The sequence below is a fragment of the Chiloscyllium punctatum genome, chromosome X, assembly GCF_047496795.1.
Source record: "Chiloscyllium punctatum isolate Juve2018m chromosome X, sChiPun1.3, whole genome shotgun sequence".
Taxonomy (NCBI): domain Eukaryota; kingdom Metazoa; phylum Chordata; class Chondrichthyes; order Orectolobiformes; family Hemiscylliidae; genus Chiloscyllium; species Chiloscyllium punctatum.
The window spans coordinates 22395566-22413998 of NC_092791.1; the positions used below are offsets into that span (position 1 = coordinate 22395566).

The following is an 18433-nucleotide window of genomic DNA, read 5'->3' on the forward strand; positions in this document are numbered from 1 at the left end:
AACCCTTGTAGATTTTGGACTTTCTAATTGTAGGTTGGCACCTGAAGTGGGTCAAGTACAAGTCACTTTACTGACCCACTTGGCACAAAAGATCAAATACAATTCATGTTGTGTAGGATTTATTTTTTTTCCTTTTCTTTTGCTTATGTCTACAAGTTACAAACACTGGCAAACATGAAGGAGGTTTTAAATTTTACATTTAACTTCCTATAGTAACAACTAAAAACAGTGTACAAACTAATATAAACTGCAAAGCCTAGTACGTATATAATTGTGTGGTGCTTACGAAGAGTTGGTATTGTGTTTCTGTAACTTGTAGAAAGAAATCAAATTTGGTCACTTTTTGGCAATAATGGATTAGAGCATGTGTCTGTGAGATGGTATTTTTCTTAAAGCAGACAATAATTAGTTAAATAAGACTCAAAAATCCCATCCTGTAAATATAACTTGGGCTTGAATTTAATAATGTTCCACATTGACTACGGGCAACACAATCAAATTAACTGCCAAGTTCTTTTCCAAGTGCTGGGTTGGATGAGGAAGTTCTATAACAGCATCTCATTAACCACCTTTCGTACATAGCTCATGATAATTGCAGCAATTCTGCATAGTCTGTTTAATGTTTCTTATAGACTTCTTGCTCCTTTTGACATCTTACTAAAGAAGACAAGAAACTAATTCATTGTAATGGGATATTTGAACAGCTTAAATTGTAGTCAGTCCCAATAGGATTTTGATTTTTTTTTAATTGAATGGCTATGTTGTTTTGAAGAGTCAAAACTGCAGATCTTCAATAGCTGTGCTTTTGAAATACTTCCAGAGATGGTGTCTTTGAACAAAATACATTCCCTTCTAAAGCAATCTACAAAAGCTGAAAAAGAAAGTTTAAGTACTAAGCAATTTAAAGAAATTCAAATGAATGACATGCTTAAATGGGTATAGCATTGTCAATTCTATGCAAAATTTGAGGTAAAGAGGTATCCTGAATCCTTAATTACACCTTGAGTACTTGACTTTTAAGAATGAAAAGTTTTATTTCACTTGCCATTTTAAGTATACCTCGGTTTGATGTTATGACTTCAAGAAATTTAATCAGAATTAATGTTAACTTTCATTAGAACAGCACTGCCACTTTTCAAAGTATATTCATTCAAATATGTTGTCTTAATGGTACCACAAAAATGCACTGTTAACAACTGCAGCATCACTCCCAATTCAAAAAAATAAGTTGAAAGACCAAAGTGATTACACACAAGGAGTTGCTCTCAAAGGGCCAACAAAAGTCCAAATTGTTTGCCCATGAATACAAGAACTGATCCTAGTAAGAGTGGCAATGTTAAATTGATATTTTATTTCAGGTGACTGGGGGTGGGATGGTGTGGTATAGAAATCTTAATTCCAAAATTAATGAGGGCAGTATATTCATTCTTCTAAAAGCAACTTCCTATATTCCCACCACAAAGCGCAAGTCTCAAAACAGCTTGTAAGAAATCCACATATGCAAACTCTAGTTCTAAATTTGGTTTAAACATTCCCCTGATCACTTTTTCCCAATTAGCAATCACTCCAGCCCAAGGAATTTTTAATCAGGAACAAAATGGTATAGATTTATCGATGGAAGTTACCTAGTAGGTCTAGCATAATACAATGTGGAGTGTAAATATGGACATTATTCAGAGCTATTTTAATATAGCTGTTTATTTTCTCACCCTATTTCCTTCTGATACATGCTAATTCTTTTAACCTCAATTGAGAGGTCAGAAATTCCTGGGCTGCTATTTGGGTGCCATTAGTGCTATCCCAGTGATGTGAGGTAGAAGTATTCATCTCTTCCTCCACCTTGCAATATAATTCAAGGGTCTCAACTCGCAGCTTCAGCAGGATGTGACAGAACTTACCCAAATGAGGACAGATGGGTTTGTAGGTTAAATGGGATTTGGAGTTACAGTTGTTGGGTTTGGGAGGCCAATGCACTACCACTTTAAAAACCCTGTACTCTCAACAGTGTTGGTATTGTAATTATTCAGTTTTCAAAATTTGTGTTTTAGTTTAGAGACAAAAATAGGGTCAACAACAGAAAAAAAAACACGGTTGGACAGTAGCTTTGTTTGGCTGGAATACGCAGAACTGTTGTTGCTATCTCCAATAGACCACAATTACATCTCTGTTTCCTGGTGTATCAAGCTGAAAATTGACAACCCTGCAATTACTGAAGGATTTGTTGGCAGATTTGGTGAAACTTTGTTTACGTTGAAGGTTCTTTTTTAGTGGATTCCATGGTATTGTTAACTAATATATTTGAGAGTTTTACGGATGGTCATCACAGTTTGGAACTTGCCCTGAATTTGTGAAACTCAGGTTTCTGAATCATTCTAAAACTTGAAATTGGGTTTTAACCTGTCGAATCTAAAGATGCATACTCTCATTCCTATCTACAAATTTTCATTACCTTCATTTTGAATAAAATATAATAATGTAAAATCACGTATTTTTCTTCTTCTATCTCTTTATCAACTGATTATGTCAAACAGTGCTGAGTTTCTGTGAGTTCAGAGTTTTGAACGTGTTTTAGATTTATAGTTTCTAGATTTAAGTTGGTTTAGACACCAACTTGTTCATTTTCATGCAAGTGCAGCAAACAAGTATCTCAGGAATAGAAGCACTGGCACTTGTTCCATAAGAGAGATTTTTCTGTGGTTAGGAAATTCATATTCAAATTTGAGACCCTCAAACTCTCAAGCCAAGGTGAGATACCAAAAAGGAAGAGACGTGTCCAAAATCAGCTAATGCGTAGGCAACACAAAAATAAGTATCAAATCCAATTTAGGTCTTAAACTAAATTACCTTTTGTTTTTAACGTTGCGTTTTTGTTTGCAATAACAGGATGATGTCAGACTATCCACAGCTTTTCATCTCCTAAAGATTATTGTCCTAGTCTCACAGTTACTTTGCTACCTTTTTATAATCTGAGTTGTATTGCTCTAAACTGTAAATATTTTGTGAATATTTGTAAAAGCATTTCAGAAGGTTATATGATTACTTACTATAAACTACTTTGATGTGGTAGGGGAGGAGCTGAAATTCTGCAGCAAGTGACCAAACATTCATTGTAATATGGTCTGTATGTCAGGAAGAAAAAAATACCACGAAACTGGCTTAATGGTAAAGTTCTCTAACATGATGACTTTGTTCTTTTGCAATTTCCTTCATTAATTAGTCATTTTTCAAAGCATACTGTTCATGTAGGGAATTGGGTGGGGGTATTTTAAAAATAAAACAAGTGAAATTAATTTTCATCAAAACCCATTCTACTTTGTAATGGCAGATTTAACTAGTCATATCTGACTTTCACTGCTGATCTTCACTAATATTAAACTTATGTTTTTCATGAACTTCAAGACTTTTTTTAAAAGTTCTTTTTCAATCAAAACAACCTACTAGATGATATTTCAAGCATAAGAATCTATAAGTAACAAACATTCTAATAAAGCAGATTATAAGTTTAATGTAAAGCATAGTCAAAAAGGTTCCTGTTGATAACCCATTTCTAAATGGGCTTTTTGCCAATTAATGAGTGGATTATTACATTCAAATCCTTGAATTTAAAGAATCTTAGGAACAAATTTGAGAAATTTATCTTAATTAGGCACAGTACTCCATGGTTAGCACTGCTGCCTTACAGTACCAGGACCCGGTTCGATTCCAGCCTTGGGCGACTGTGCAAACTCCACATAGGCATTCTCCCTGTGTCTGCATGGGTTTCCTCTGGGTGTTCCTGTTTCCTCCCACAGTTCAAAGATGTTTAGGTTAGGTGGATTGGCCATGCCAAATTGCCCATAGTGTCCAGGTATGCGTAGGTTAGGTGGATTCGCCATGGGGAATGCAAGGTTAGGGTTGGGGGTTGGTCTGGGTGGGATGCCGTTTGGAGGGTTGGTGTGGACTCGATGGGCCGATTGGCCTGCTTCCACACTCTGGGAATTTTATCTTCATTTTATTTTTCAAATACCTTCCTGTCTGTACAGTAAAATGTAGATATGCATCTGATCTATAATTCACTGCTTGGGACGTTAACAGCATTCATGTTCTTTCAAGCACACTTTCAGTAACAACAAAGTAAATTTCACAATGTCACTTGATGATAGGATAGTTCTTGTGTTGTAAACTCCTTTCTTAAAATTACTTTTTATAAGGCTTGTGTTTTGAGTTCAATGGGCTCACTCCTAGGTTCTTGTTGCCCCTCAGCTTCTGGAGGGTGAGCTCCTTTAAGAATAGCCAGTCTCTCTGAAAGACCTCTCATCCTGGGGAAGAGGATAAAGTCATAAAGCAGTGCTGCTATAGCACCTCCTATGAGAGGACCTACCCAGAATACCTGCAAAAATAAAGAAATAAGAACAGAGTTGAGACAAATGATATCATCTTATTTGAATTGAGCACTTTTCCTCTATCTTTTTATATTTGATAGTAGCACACTGTTGTACTATGGAAACATTAAGGACAGGTCAGATCCTGTCCAGATGTAAACATTTTCCTGCAAGGGTCACTCTGTGATCCGGGGAAATTCCAGCTACGTTTTTTCATCACTGGTTTGAGGATGCCTGACACCCTGCTTGCAATCAGCCAACTTGGCTTAAGCCATACAACTTAATGATCTGAGTGGTGCAGTAGCTACCGTGAGTTAAGCATTTGTAATGTGTTTTACACCGGTTTTGCACAGTACAACAATGGTGTGCAAAGTCTGTGTAATTGCATCCATTTGGTAGACTATTGAAAAGAAGTGGCTGTAAAAACCAGGATGCTTGTTCCTTTCCTCACCCAGAAAACGTAAGGCTTTCTGATTTCCTTCCCCATATAGCCACACACTTCCTATGCTTGCTTCTGGATTGCAAGTTACAACATTGCAGTTTCTACAGGTAAAAATCCGCCTTTTTCGCTGCTTTAGAATGTACAGCTTTTTAAATTATAGAGCTAATAAGTTACCTTTCTACAAGACCCCTTAGAGATCCAGTGAGATGTTTTTATAAATTATCTAAATTAGATTGTTAATGACAATTTGTGCTGAATTAGGGAGAATTTTACATTTTAATTAGAACATAAATCCCTCTTTAGGAGTTTAAAGCTCAGGAGAGGCCATTTTGCCTTTTAAAGTAGTCTTTCAGGTTACTTGGGAATCAAGAATACACTTAAAGAATATTTCAAACAATAGCTCAAAACTGGTACGCAGGGACTTACTGGAACTTTTGAAATCTCTGAATTGATGCATTTTCTAAACTGAAGCAATTACATGTGCAACCTCTTATTGAGTATGAGATAAGATGCAAACAAGGATAAATAAAATAAGTACTGTGTCTCCTTTGTAATAACCTTGTTGACCTGTATCCGAGGAGTCCTTGGTCATGAGTTGGAATGATGGACAACTTTGCAAAGTTCTTGGGGTTACAAAAGTCACTATGGTTCTAACTGGTTGCCTGGCTAGTGATTAAAGAAATTAATAGCCTCATGTTATGTGTTCTTTATTTAGCATCCCACTGTATTTTAGCTGAATTTTGTTTGTTCTTACCCAGTGGTTTCCAAAGTTTCTCGTAAGTATGGCTGGTGCAAAGGAACGGGCTGGATTCATTCCACAACCTGTATAATACAGCTGAATAAAAAGAAGATAGGCATAATTTCAAACCTTTTTGAACATTAATTCATAAGATAGATGCTAATTTACAGCTGAGCACTCCATTTATCAATCAAATTTAATTTCCTGTTTTAATTTCAACTGTTAGTATTCAAAGTATGTAAAGAGAAAAGATTATTGGCCAATCAAACCAAATTCTTCCAGTAAACCATGAAGTCTAATTTGATTTTTGTTACACAACTATCCATTTCTTTCTGATAATGCACTATGATAAAACTTCCAACAAAACAGTTGAAATTTGAATTGCCACAGTAAAGGTTAATTGAAATTGCCCAGAAGAGGTTGACACAAGTATAATGGCAAACTGAATGTAATAATTGTCTTTGCTTGATGTTCATATATGTGTTCCTTTTGGCATAAGTTACTGAATAATGATTAAGAGCATGACCCCTGGGTAATTTGTCTCCCCTTCCTAGCCCAGAGGTGAGTGGGAACTTTGGTCTATTTTAGAACCTCAGTTGTGCCCTGTCTGGGATAGGCTAACTCACTACACACTGGGTGTCTTCTTAGTCTGTATAACTCAATGTCACACTAAGTAATAGTACATAAGTTTGGATAGTGCGCATTTACCTTGTTTAGTCTAGTTTTGACTCTATTTATTTTCTATTTATAAAGTTGCAGACTTACCCCAAAGAAATGACCCACAGTGAGAGAAAAACCAATGATGATAGCTGCTGAGCCCATAAATCCATTTCTGCGAATGTCTGTTGTGGCAAAAATACAGAGAACGAACTGAAGAGTAAGGAATATCTCCACAGCTGTACCCTGGCCCAGACCCACTCCAGCATGCAGCTAAAGAATTAAAAAAAAATGGAAAATCATAACAGACTAGAAATTAATTTAGGAAATAATTACAGATGTCACTGATTTTGTTAGCAAACAAAAATATTCTATAAACTGCATAGAGCCATAAAATTTTAAAGCCGCCTTCTTTCCCTTGTGTATTTGGGGTGAGTCCATTTTAGGGTTTGAAAACCAACTGAAACCACAGGCATTTTAACATTTAATGGGTGCTATATGATAGAATGGAGTGCAACTTTGGAAAAGTGACTCAGTCAGAACTAATAATGGTTGCTCATTAAGTGTCATTCCTTTAGAGTCAAACAATCACTTATTCAAATTATCCTCAATTAGATTATTTTACTATGAGAGTCAAAATCACCGATTTATTTTTCCAATCTTCTTGACATCACATTACTACTTCCTTTGTGAATCAAATACCCACTAAACAACTGTCTATTGAGCTGTGAATTATCATTGAATTTTTGTGTCTATCAAATTGAGGGATATCAGTACTGAATAGATAATGCAACTATTCCACTTTTGGAATTGATGTTAGCTTCAAACAGTTGGGTAAAACCAAAACTGCCTCTACTTTACCGTAATTGTATGTTTTTGTCTTCAAGCTCAAAAAAGCTTGTATCACACCAGTTGTAAGGTTTTCATTTTCCATGAACTACTTTTCCATGAACTCTGCGTGAGAGTGGAAATTTGAGCCAAACTAGGTATAATTCAGAGTTGTGGAACCATGTTCATATGGAAATAGTTTGAAACCACCCAAACTGGTTTCAGGTATGGTTCTGTAGGTAGCTAGTCATGATTTTAAAAAAGGAAGCTTCGTGAGGTGTGTACGGTGGGAAGGGGGAATATAATAAATAAAAAGGTAATGCTTTAACCTACCTCCCATCACGAAGAGAGTTGAATTATGATCTTCCACAACTGTAAGAAAAATCTATGCCTGTGAACTTAACACTGTAATAATGTATTACATAATCTAGGGTTTTCTTCAGTTTATAGGAGACTTAGATCATCTGAGAATTCAATCACAATCATGGTGAAATTTGACCAAAAGTCTAAACTTTAATTTTTTTAAAATAACTGTCCTCTCTGCAATCCTAGTCATTTCCTATTTTCCATTTACACCACAAAACAGTTTTGAAGAAAGGATGCATAGCTTTCTAGTTGTGCTAAAGATTTAACATTTTTCTGCAACTGATATTAAACATCAATCGTGACTCTAATTATTCTTCACTCCACTCTGTTCTGTTGCATATTCTACAACTTTTAACTTTGTAAGAATAGGAAATGAAACAAAACACTTTTTTGAAAATGAAAGCTGGTCAAATGTTATGCACACTTTCAGTATATTAACAGTCACATTTATCTATGTCATTAGCTTATGGTGCATGTATCACACAAATGTTTTGCCATTGTCACAGGAGACTCAACCCAGTTGTAAATGTTTGCTTTCTTGGCTGATGATCTGAGATACCAGGCAACTCCTATAAAATGCTTTATTCTAATAAATTATTTGCTACAGTAAGCAGTTCATAGCAGGAATCCATGGCATGTTGAATTGAAAATCCCAAATGATCAAAATATGAAGATTCACATTTTCCTAATGCTTTAATATATACATTAAAAAATCTGTTTCAAGTACAGTGTGCCACCACAAGTCCAGTCTTATATGTAAGCAAGTACATAGAAAATGATGATCGATCAGTTAATCTTTTTGGGTGGAGTTAGTTGAGGGAGAATTCTGAATAAATGTGGAGAATCACTGCTCTTTGAGTAATGCTATGGAATTTTATTGTCCGCTTAACACCAGAATAAGTACATGGACCATGTGTTTTGAAGAATTATCCTCTCTTTGTAGTCATTAAATCTAAGGGTATTATAAGTGTTTGATCTTGAGGGATGGGGGAGAGGGGAGGATGGATTTCAGTTAATGATCTTGTGGGAAGTGTCGATGTCCTAGTGATTGATCATGCATTGCATCCTATACAGCCTAATAGTAAACTATGCAATTGAGCCCTGGCAAGCTAATTGATTTTGCATCCAGTAATTGGTGAACCAGTAATCCTTCCCAGGCTAGTGCCAGTTCGGGCTAGTTGTCTTGGATTATGCCTTGATCATTGGCATACCAGTGGTTAATTAGTGTTCAGCTTTTAGCGCAGACTTAGAGACCGCCATTGGTCTTCTCTCTGAAACAGGCAGGTAGCCGAAGGGCAGTGAATATTCGTCTGAACCTTGGGAGTGGAGATGTTGCAGAATTACAGCACATTTTCCTGGTACTCGAGAATGACTTGTAATGATTGTGGCCAATTTACATTTTAATCACCAAATATTCAAAGCTTCGACTTACCAAAATCGAAACCTAAAAGCATCTTGAATATTTATTCCATCGGAATTTATACTGAAAAAATTCTCCTCAAACTGAAAATGTTGAAACTAAAAGATAACACTTGATGTGATTGAGCTACTTCTGTTAAAATATACTTGTCATATCATTATATCTTTCAGTTACATGTCAAAATGTTTCCTATATTGCAAACTATTCTGAACTCCATTGAGTTAGTACATCGGCAAATGCAGGAACAACTTAATTCGCATCAAAAGCTTACACAGAAAAATGACTAATTACTAGTAATTTTTTGGCGCACAGCAAGATTCCACAAACAGCAATAAGAGTGATTCCTAGCCGGTCTAGCTTAGTCTTTTTTAGCGTACAGTCAAATCCTACCACCACAACTCCGATCAATAATTACTTAATAAGGTGTTGCTGATGATTTGTACAGTCTAAGAACACCAAATCAAAAATTGGATCAATCAAGAGTTAGTTTGCTTTGTTGTTTGGCGCACAGGAGGATTCTGTAAAAGGTGAGATCCATAATCATCTGATCTCTTTTGGTGCAGTTTTACCCACAGCAAGTTTGCAGGAACTGCCATGCGATCACTGCCCAACTAGCCTGCTTTCGTGGCTTGTTGCATACAGTAAGGTCCGACAAGCAGAAATGCGATCACGGACTGACTTTCCGTGGCGTTTTGCGCACAGCAAGATCCCACGGAGCAAAAGTTAGGTCACTGACTATTGATTTCGCTTTAGTGTTTCCCATAGAGCTGGATGTCATTAAAACAGTCCCATTAATGACCACTCTAGTCTGTTTTCGTCAATGTTTGCGCACAGCACGATCCCATCAAAGAGCGACTTGTTAACTAATCGGCACTCCCCTACCCAGCAGCATAAACCATCCCGCGGGTTTGTCCTGATCAGTACAAAACCAAAAGCATCGGCAATGCATTTAGTCTGTTTTAGTGACGTTTGCGCACAGCAAGATCCCACAATGACCACTCTAGTCTGTTTCAGTGATGTGCGAGCATAGCACCATCCCAGGAATAATAATTTCACTCTAGTCTGCTTTAGTGATGTTTGCGTACAAGATCCCATGAACAACAGTCCCACGAATGATCACTCTAATCTGTTTTAGTGACCCTTTGCGCGCAGTAAGATCCCAATAACAACAATCCGATCAGTAGCCAGCTAGTCTGTTTCGGTGTTTTGCGCACATTCAAATCGCACGAACAACAAACAATGAATCAGAGGCCACTTAATTTGTTTTGGTGCTAATTTGCATACAAGCTTCCAAAAGCACTCCTGAGATTAGTGACCTGTCCTTGCTCTTTGTGGTTTTGGTACTATTGGTTGAGAATGGAATATTGCCCAAGTCACCAGCAGAGTTCTACTCTCCAAATATCGAACTGGGATTTGTTCGTTTATACATCACATGAGCTGTCATTGCCACAGAGACATATATTAACATTTGCGAGTGAGTTGTCACTTTGTTTTATCATTTGCGTCCATAATGTGAATACGACTTTAATTGCAGCCGCTGTCCGTGCTCACCTTGATGAGCTATTACTCAGATTGCAGCCTTTATTCTAGATGCTAAATGGGGCTGCTGCCAACAGTAAATGGCTTTCCTGGAGAAAGCAATGGTTGTGCATTTGCTCTATAGCACTGCAAATGTGTGGATTTTACTGCATTTGAAACCGCCTGATTTCCTCCCCCCGCCGCCCGCCGAGTTATTCTGACCGCGATATCAGCATCTGGACAGCCCACCGGCCCACTTAATCCGTTTTGCAAATCTTGGAAAAATATCCAATATCCTTTTTAGATTTGATACCAGTTTGGGAGATCGAAACCATTCACTCTGAACTGATATTTGGATTGTTCAAACCTCCTGCTATGAAAGTTCACCCTCCACCCCCAACTCGTTCCCAGCAAGATTTAATATATCAGTTAAAGCGATAGGTAGGGGGTCGTTTTTCTTCACATGCCCCGCCAGACGCAAATAAAATGTATCTGTTCATATCTGTTCACCAAGACCAAACGTTAAAACTGCTACTGTAACATGTCCCAAAGCCTCATACTAGAATCACTTCTGCGAACAATGCAAACGCCAAGAATATATGGGGAGCTTTTAAGTCAATTAGCTTGTCACTCCAGAACTAGTAGTAATTCACAGCTGAGTGAAGCCTGCTATTGCGTAGTTTTTTTAAAAATTCCCAGCAATTTACAAGAATAAAAATTGTATGCGACAACCAAAGCATCCTGTTCTGTCCTACTTGCTACTATCTCAAATCAGCTGGAGGGTTTCATTAACCTATGGGCAGATTTCTAAGACCCTGAAAATGTCCAGACTGGTCCATTTAACGCACAGGGCCTTTATTGGAACTAAAATTCCTAGGTAACTGCGCCTGAGAAACGTAGCCCTGCAAGTACAGCGACAAGTGAACACATTCAATCATGTTATCTCAAGTATTGAAACAGAAATTAAGGCTTCTTAAAACGCATGACATTTCAGGAAACATCTATCAAATTGATGGGGCATTCTCAGGCTGTCATTTTGGATGCATCAAACAAATACTTATCTCAGAAACACTCAAATCAGCAAACATCTCAAAACACGCCAGATATTTAACTGAGCAATGATCACGAAATACTACTGTTCCTAATCTCAGTAATCGATTTTAAAAAGAAAATGCGCACCTGGTCTACGTTTGAGGGTTAACCGTTAAAATGCAGAAACATGATTTTTTTTTCCTTTGCCACATTCGCCCCTAAAGAAAGCCTGGAGTTGGACAGCATTTTATGCATCGTCGACCTCTCTTAGATAAGTCCATAGAAATATGCAGGAACAGGGGTGGTCTCTCCCAGATTTTTAATGTAATTTTCTAAATATATGGCTCATTTTGTTTTGATAAATACTAAAAGTGACAGATTTAAATGCGAGTATGAATGGAAACGAAGTCTACCAAGACTTTGACCCTTCCTACAACTCAAGCTTCGGTTAAAGTTCTGTCTGTTTTCACCTTGTTGATTATATTGCCGAACTTCCTGCATTTTCATCACTCAATAAACTTCACTGGATTAAACAGGATCGATCAGTCAAGGAGATCCACACAGAAAACCGGACTACCGTTCCATTTTTTTTTGTTTTAATTTATCTTAATTTATTTCTGGTTCTAACCTAGCAATAATGTATCTGTACTTTTCAAAACTTCGGTTGATTTGTCAAGATATCACATTCTTGGCTAAAAATTGCCGTGTTTACGAATTTTCAGAAAATGGCGACCTTCTTAAAATGTTGAATGATTTATTTGCATTTCGTGAGGAAAATCTCTTAATTTTGTTACGCTTAATTCCCAGCGGAAGGTAGATTCCCAAATTGTCCTTCCTAAAGTTCAGGCTGACTCACAATTAAGACGTTTCTTGAATACGTTCTGGAGAGCAGCATTCCCGCTTCATTCAACACCTTCAAAAGTGTATACAGCAAAATGCAGCCATACTGATTGATTATGTGCACTCACCGTTTTGACTCACAACAGACGAAACAAATACCTATTCAAAGTTGGGATGATGCCGTTTTAAATGACCAGAGATTTGTAAAGCTAGCGGAGCAACTTCCATCCCGGCACTTCAGATTAATATTCTTTTTGAAAGATTTCAAGCACCAATTTACCGGGTTTGGTCGCATATTTCGCTGTTATTACACGTACTGCTTTAATTTCCACATCACTTTTAAAAAAAAAATTATGCCGGCTGGAATATTGCAATATGATGCTTTATTTCCCTATTCAAATCAAGTAAAATTTAAACATCCTCGCATTAATTAGTTCAACGAAAACGTTTTAACATAGATCCAGATGTATTTTATTTCAAATATTAAATTATCAATTCGATAAAGTTTAGATTTTACAGCGGTTCAATTTGATTATATAGATTCTCGATTAATGTGTCTCGTATCTTTATACTTTGAAAATTGCGTTAGTTAATATTACCCCAATTCATTCTTAAAGATGTTTCATACTCAAGCCCGTTGTTTCAATAAATGAAACTTTTAGAAGTACTATTTATGGTCTCTACACGCTTACGCCGTTATATTTTTTGAAACGCCTTTCGAAACTCTATTCATACTTTGACTTTCCAAGACATTAACTATTTTTCTATTTAATACTCGCTTTCAAAATAAGGATTTTGTTTTTTTTCCCCTCCAGATTCATATTTTAAGCTTTTTTCTCCTCTTAAGTGTACGTTTACCAACATATTTACCGTGTTGAGCCCCAGGTTGCCCCGGACCGAGGGAGGGGTGACCCCATACAGCACAGCTGCCCCCGCCACTGCCCCCAGGAGCTGAGCGATCATGTACATTACACAGCGAAATATGCTCAGCTGCGCCCCCAGCAGGTAGGCGAAGGTAACGGCCGGGTTGAGGTGTGCCCCGCTGACATGTCCAACCGCCTGTACCAGGGCAGCCAGGACAAAGCCAAAACCCAGAGAAACCAGCAGCACGTTCATGGGGCCTGGAGACCATCGCATGGTAAAGCCCAGTCCAAAAAATACGAAGAGCATGGTGGCAAAAAACTCTGCAAAGACTGCCCTCCAAAAGGAGATAGACTTCAGCTCCCACATCATTCCCGATCTTCCAAAAAGCAAACTATTAAAAGAAAACAGAAAATAAAAAAAGTGAAGTTATCTCCTCACTTCTCAAACATTCCCCCCAAATTTAATTGCACAGAATGACGTATTTATAGGGGACTCTGAATCTGACAACATTATCTGTGGGAGGGACCTGTCCGGTTTGTCATTACATTTAACCGTTTCATCCCAGCGCACTAGGCATATTCCAGTGATTTATATTTCCCCCATCCTATTTCTGCAATCGACTATATACTTGGTAACGATTCTCAAAAATAAAAGAGCAATTAGGAAGGCAACGAGGGTCCATTAAATTAAATTAAATTGTGAAAGTAAAAACTTAATATCTTACAAACCCCTGAATAGCAAAAGGACATCAACGAAAGGTAAGGTCACAAAGGGATGTACAAGATGAACGCAGATTAGTGTGGAAAAAGGCCCTTCGGCCCAACAAGTCCATACCGACCCTCCGAAGAGTAACCCACCCAGACCCATTTCCCTCTGATTAATGCACCTAACACTACAGGCAATTTAGCATGGCCAATTCACCTGAGCTACACATCTTTGGACTGTGGGAGGAAACCCACGCAGACACGGGGAGAATGTGCAAACTCCACACTGACAGTCACCCAAGGCTGGAATCGAACCTGGGACCCTGGTGCTGTGAGGCAGCAGTGCTAACCACGGAGCCAGTGAAATGGCAACAATTAAGACATTTAAAGTAGAAAAAAGTGAAATAATTGACAAACTTGAATAAAGAGGATAAAATCCATGTATGGATCAATGCACATTAAAAAAAAAGCTAGGAAAGAGATTACAATATACATTTAATAGGATCGTGCCAGAGGACTGGTGGGCAGCTAATGTTACTTCAACATTCAAAAGAACAGATAGAACAAATCTTTGGAGCTATACACTAGTTAACCTAATGCTGATGGTAGGAAATGTAAAGGCACCTTTCCTCAAAGTTGCAATTGAAAAACATTATGAACATGAAAGTATGCTGAAAATTTGCATGGATTGCAATAAGCATTATGCTTGACCAACCCTGTTGAATTATTTGAGAAATTAACAAAGAGTAGACAAGGGTAATCCGATTGATGTAATCTATATAGTCTTGCAAAATGCCTTCAATAAGGTACAGCTGAGTAAGGTCAGACCATATGGATTTAGAGGACAAGTAGCAGAATGGATAGCAAACTGGCCACAAAGCTAAAAACAAAGTATAAAGTTACTCAGATTTGAAAAGATGGGAAGTGATAACATACAGGTAATGGTGCTGGTACCGCTGTTGTTCACCATTGATATCAAGATTTGGTCTTGAGAATCAGCAGTACCATATCAAAACTTGCAAATGACCCAAATTAGGCAATACAGTTAATGTTGAGGAAGATTGCAAGAAAACACAAAAAAAGTTGACAAACCTGCAGAATAAGTGTCTAAATGGAAAGTTAATTTCAATACAGATAAGTGTAAGGGGATACAAATTTATAGGATGAATAAGAAAGCCAAATATTCCATGGAATGTAAGACTTTAAATGGGATGAACCGCAAAAGAATCAGGGAATCACATTAAAAGTAGCAGCACAGGTCAACAAAACCATAAGGTTCGGGTATAATTGAGTACTGGATTACTAGAATTCAAAGGCAGAGAAATTATATTAAAACCTTAATGTGACCACACTTAGAAAAGTATGCACAGTTCTAGTCTCCATTTTACAAAAGTGGAATAAATGAAGAAGTTGCAACTTTTTTTGAAAGCGGGCACGGGAATTCAGAGGTTATAGTTATCAGGAAGGATTGAATAGGTTGGGCCTGTTTCCTCTTAAATAAGCAGGCTGAGGGATGACCTGGAAAGAGGTCTTTAAACGTATGGAGTTTAACCAGGAAGGCATAGCGATCGTCTTTCCAATTCTGAGGATCCATCCCATGAATATTCAATAGTCACATAAATCCAATCAGCATTGTGGAGAAATTAATTGGGTGAAGTTTAATCTCCATATATACTCACCTCTGAATTTATGTCAGACATGGTTCAGTTGGCGCATTCTCATTACTGAATCATAAACTTCTTTGTTTTGAAGTTCTACTCCAGAATGTGGACAAACAGCAAGACTGACATTTCAGTGAGAGAGTGCTACACTGTTGGAGGTGGGGTTTGTTTTTGGATGAGATGTTAAAACAGGGCCCAGCTTTATGCCCTCAGATGGACATAGGAGATCCCAGCTCCAAAGATGTGTAAAAGCATTAGAAAATACTGAATTATCCCATGGCCATTGCTTTGAAGGGAAATTGAAGGATTCTCCTCAGTGTCCTGGCCAAGATTTAACCTTCAGTCAATATCACAAACACATGATCTGGTCACTATCGCACTGCTGTTTAAGGTTATTTGCGGTGGGCAAATTGATCATATTTCTTATAAGAATGATTACAACTTGATTAATACTATTGACTGTAAAGTGCTTTGAAATGTCCACGGGTCATGAAAGGTGTATGACAAATACAAGGCTTTCTGGACTCTTTTGAATAATCACTACGTGTGCCACTGTGAATTTTGAAGCAATCTCGACACGTGCTTCAGTCTGAACACTGTTAAATAATGCTCAGCACCTGGTGAGATGTGAACAAGTGGACAGACAAGGACACAATTTCTGTTCAAGTTCTTTCTAAATATGTTATAATTTGGACCAGTAATCTGCTTGCGGCTGTTGATGATCAAAAACGGTAAATAACCCAAACTGCGTCCTTATGGTCGATGCTATTTAGGGAGATATGGACGTCTGACTTTGCCTGCAGGGTTAATACCGTGACATGCTGTGGGGGGCGGGGATTTGGTTTCATAAACGGTGAGATAACAATTGGAAATTTTCCTGCTTAATACTGGTCATTGTCCGTGCAGATTTGATAGGATTTGATACGTTAGCCCAGAAAAAAACTCATTTCATTTCTGGAGTTTCACTACACACGCTTCGAAACCCTGCATTCGAGAGAATGTAACCGAACATTGTGTCGATGTGAAGTCATGTAAACCTAATGGCCCATGTTTGCGTTGCATCTGGGAGATACCAGAGTGACTGAACAGAATCCTTGAGAGGATTGGGTCTTTTAGAAGTAGGCAAATGCATTATTGGTATGCACGTTCCATTAAGAGGAGGCTCGCTCTCTCTTCGGGTGTTGTCCCTCAGTCCTTTAAATCTGCCCTCATTGCCGTTGTTCTCAAATAAAACCGTCGTCTCATTGAAACAATCATGTATATTATGTTGAAGAGATCTGAAATAACAGTGCACATTAATAGCAGAAAGATCTGAAAACGTAGTGCACATTATAATAAGGAGATTTGAAATGACATTGCACAATGTATTAAGGAGTTATGAAATGATAGTGCACATTATATTCAGGGAGATCTGAAATAACGATGCGTCTCTTATTCAGGATATCTAAAGTAGCAGTGCACAACATACTAAGGAGATCGAAAATAACAGTGCACGTCATATTATTGAAATCAGAAAGAACAGTGTTCTCCCATGTTCGGGGAGATCTGAAATATCATTAGGAGATCTAACATTAGAGTGCACATCATATTCAGGGAGGTTTGAAATAACAGTGCATGTTACTTTAAGGAGATATGAATTAATAGTGCACATTATATTCAATAAGATTTGAAATAACTGCGCCTTATAATAAGGAGATCTGAAATAATAGTGCTCATTATATTCAGCGAGATCTGATATTACATTGAATATGTTGTTCAGCAGAAATCTGAAATAACAGTTCACGTTACATTCAGCATGTCCTCAAACAATAGTATATGTTACATTCAGGGTATCTTGAAATAATATTGCACATTAAATTCAAGAGCATTTAGCAATGGGTAAAAAAAAATCTAATCTAGCCAGGGATGCCCACATCCTGCAAAAGAATAAAAGGAAAGTTGCTGTAGGCACCTATTCTATCTAGGCAAAAGTGAGGACGGCAGATGCTGGAAATCAGAGTCTAGGTGAGAGTGGTGCTGGAAAAGCACAACAGGTTAGGCAGCATCTGAGGAGCAGGAAAATCCCGAAACGTCCTATGAAGGGCTTTTGGCCGAAACGTCGATTTTCTTGCTCCTCGGATGCTGCCTGACCTGCTGTGCTTTTCCAGCACCACTCTCATCGAGACACTCATTCTATCTAGCTGTCACCTGAAATAATTGTACATTGCATTCATTGCAGCCTTGCAGTAGCTTCATCTAGGAAGGTCTTGTTGTAAAGGTGCATAGTTCTCTGTGTCATAATTCTAAAATGGTTAATAGAACATTTGTATTTTTTATTCATTTACTTAAAAAGGCAGCTATTTTCACGTAGTCCTAAAACTCAAGAAAATACTCTCCTACTGATACTATGTTGCACAGTGATACAACAAATTACAGCTGTCATAATGCTGGAATAAGCATCGATATCCAAAACGAATATACTACTAACCCTGAGTAGATAAGCTGAGCAGCAGGGAACATTTAAACATGTGCAGAAGTCCTTACCCACTGAGTCCATCTGCCTGCATTCATCGCTTTAGTATCTTGCAGGATGGATTCTGTCATGAAGCAGTTATTTGTATTTATTCCACTGACCTATATATGGTTTTGGTCTGCATATGTTCCACTTTCAAGACAAAAATTATCTCTGCAGTCTGCTAAGTAGGATTGGAGTATTTCATCACTCTCTCAATGTGTGCTTTGTAGAATGCTGAAGTTCCTGACTTTGACAAGTATTATTGACATTTTAAAATGATTTTTTCCTCCCTTTTTGCTTTTCTAGTCATTTCCATCGTGTGCTTGTTACACTGTAGCAGTGCATGCTAATAGCATAAAAAAGCACAAAACAAGAAAATGGCATTTCAACCTTTAAACGCATTTTTTCTATCGATCATGTACAATTTGAACTTTTATGGAGTCTGTCCAACTTGTTAATCTCTTGAATGAAGTTTGTGTAGTTTTTACTTGTCATCCATAAGTAAGT

The 18433-nt window shown here is 37.6% G+C and overlaps 2 protein-coding genes across 6 annotated transcripts in view; one reads left to right on the forward strand and one right to left on the reverse strand.

The window, feature by feature from the left end:
- The window catches only part of LOC140471221 (zinc finger CCCH domain-containing protein 10-like), a 302904-nt gene that overhangs the window by 19552 nt on the left and 264919 nt on the right, over window positions 1-18433 (forward strand). The window lies entirely within an intron of this gene.
- LOC140471193 (lens fiber major intrinsic protein-like) lies at window positions 436-13517 on the reverse strand. Its single transcript, XM_072567090.1, has 4 exons — window positions 13074-13517; window positions 6308-6472; window positions 5558-5638; window positions 436-4369 (listed from the first exon to the last, which is right to left on the reverse strand). Exons 1-4 carry the CDS (start codon window positions 13434-13436, stop codon window positions 4184-4186), a joined length of 795 nt encoding a protein of 264 aa, XP_072423191.1. The 5' UTR covers window positions 13437-13517; the 3' UTR covers window positions 436-4183.

Bases quoted from the DNA above. Each gene is read 5' to 3' on its own strand.
- LOC140471193 (XM_072567090.1), bottom strand. From the start codon at position 13,436: ATGATGTGGGAGCTGAAGTCTATCTCCTTTTGGAGGGCAGTCTTTGCA. The intron at 5,639-6,307 runs GTAAGTCTGCAA...CTTTTTATTCAG, and splicing joins CTGTGGGTCATTTCTTTGGG to CTGTATTATACAGGTTGTGG. The intron at 4,370-5,557 runs GTAAGAACAAAC...TTATTTTTGCAG, and splicing joins GAAACTTTGGAAACCACTGG to GTATTCTGGGTAGGTCCTCT.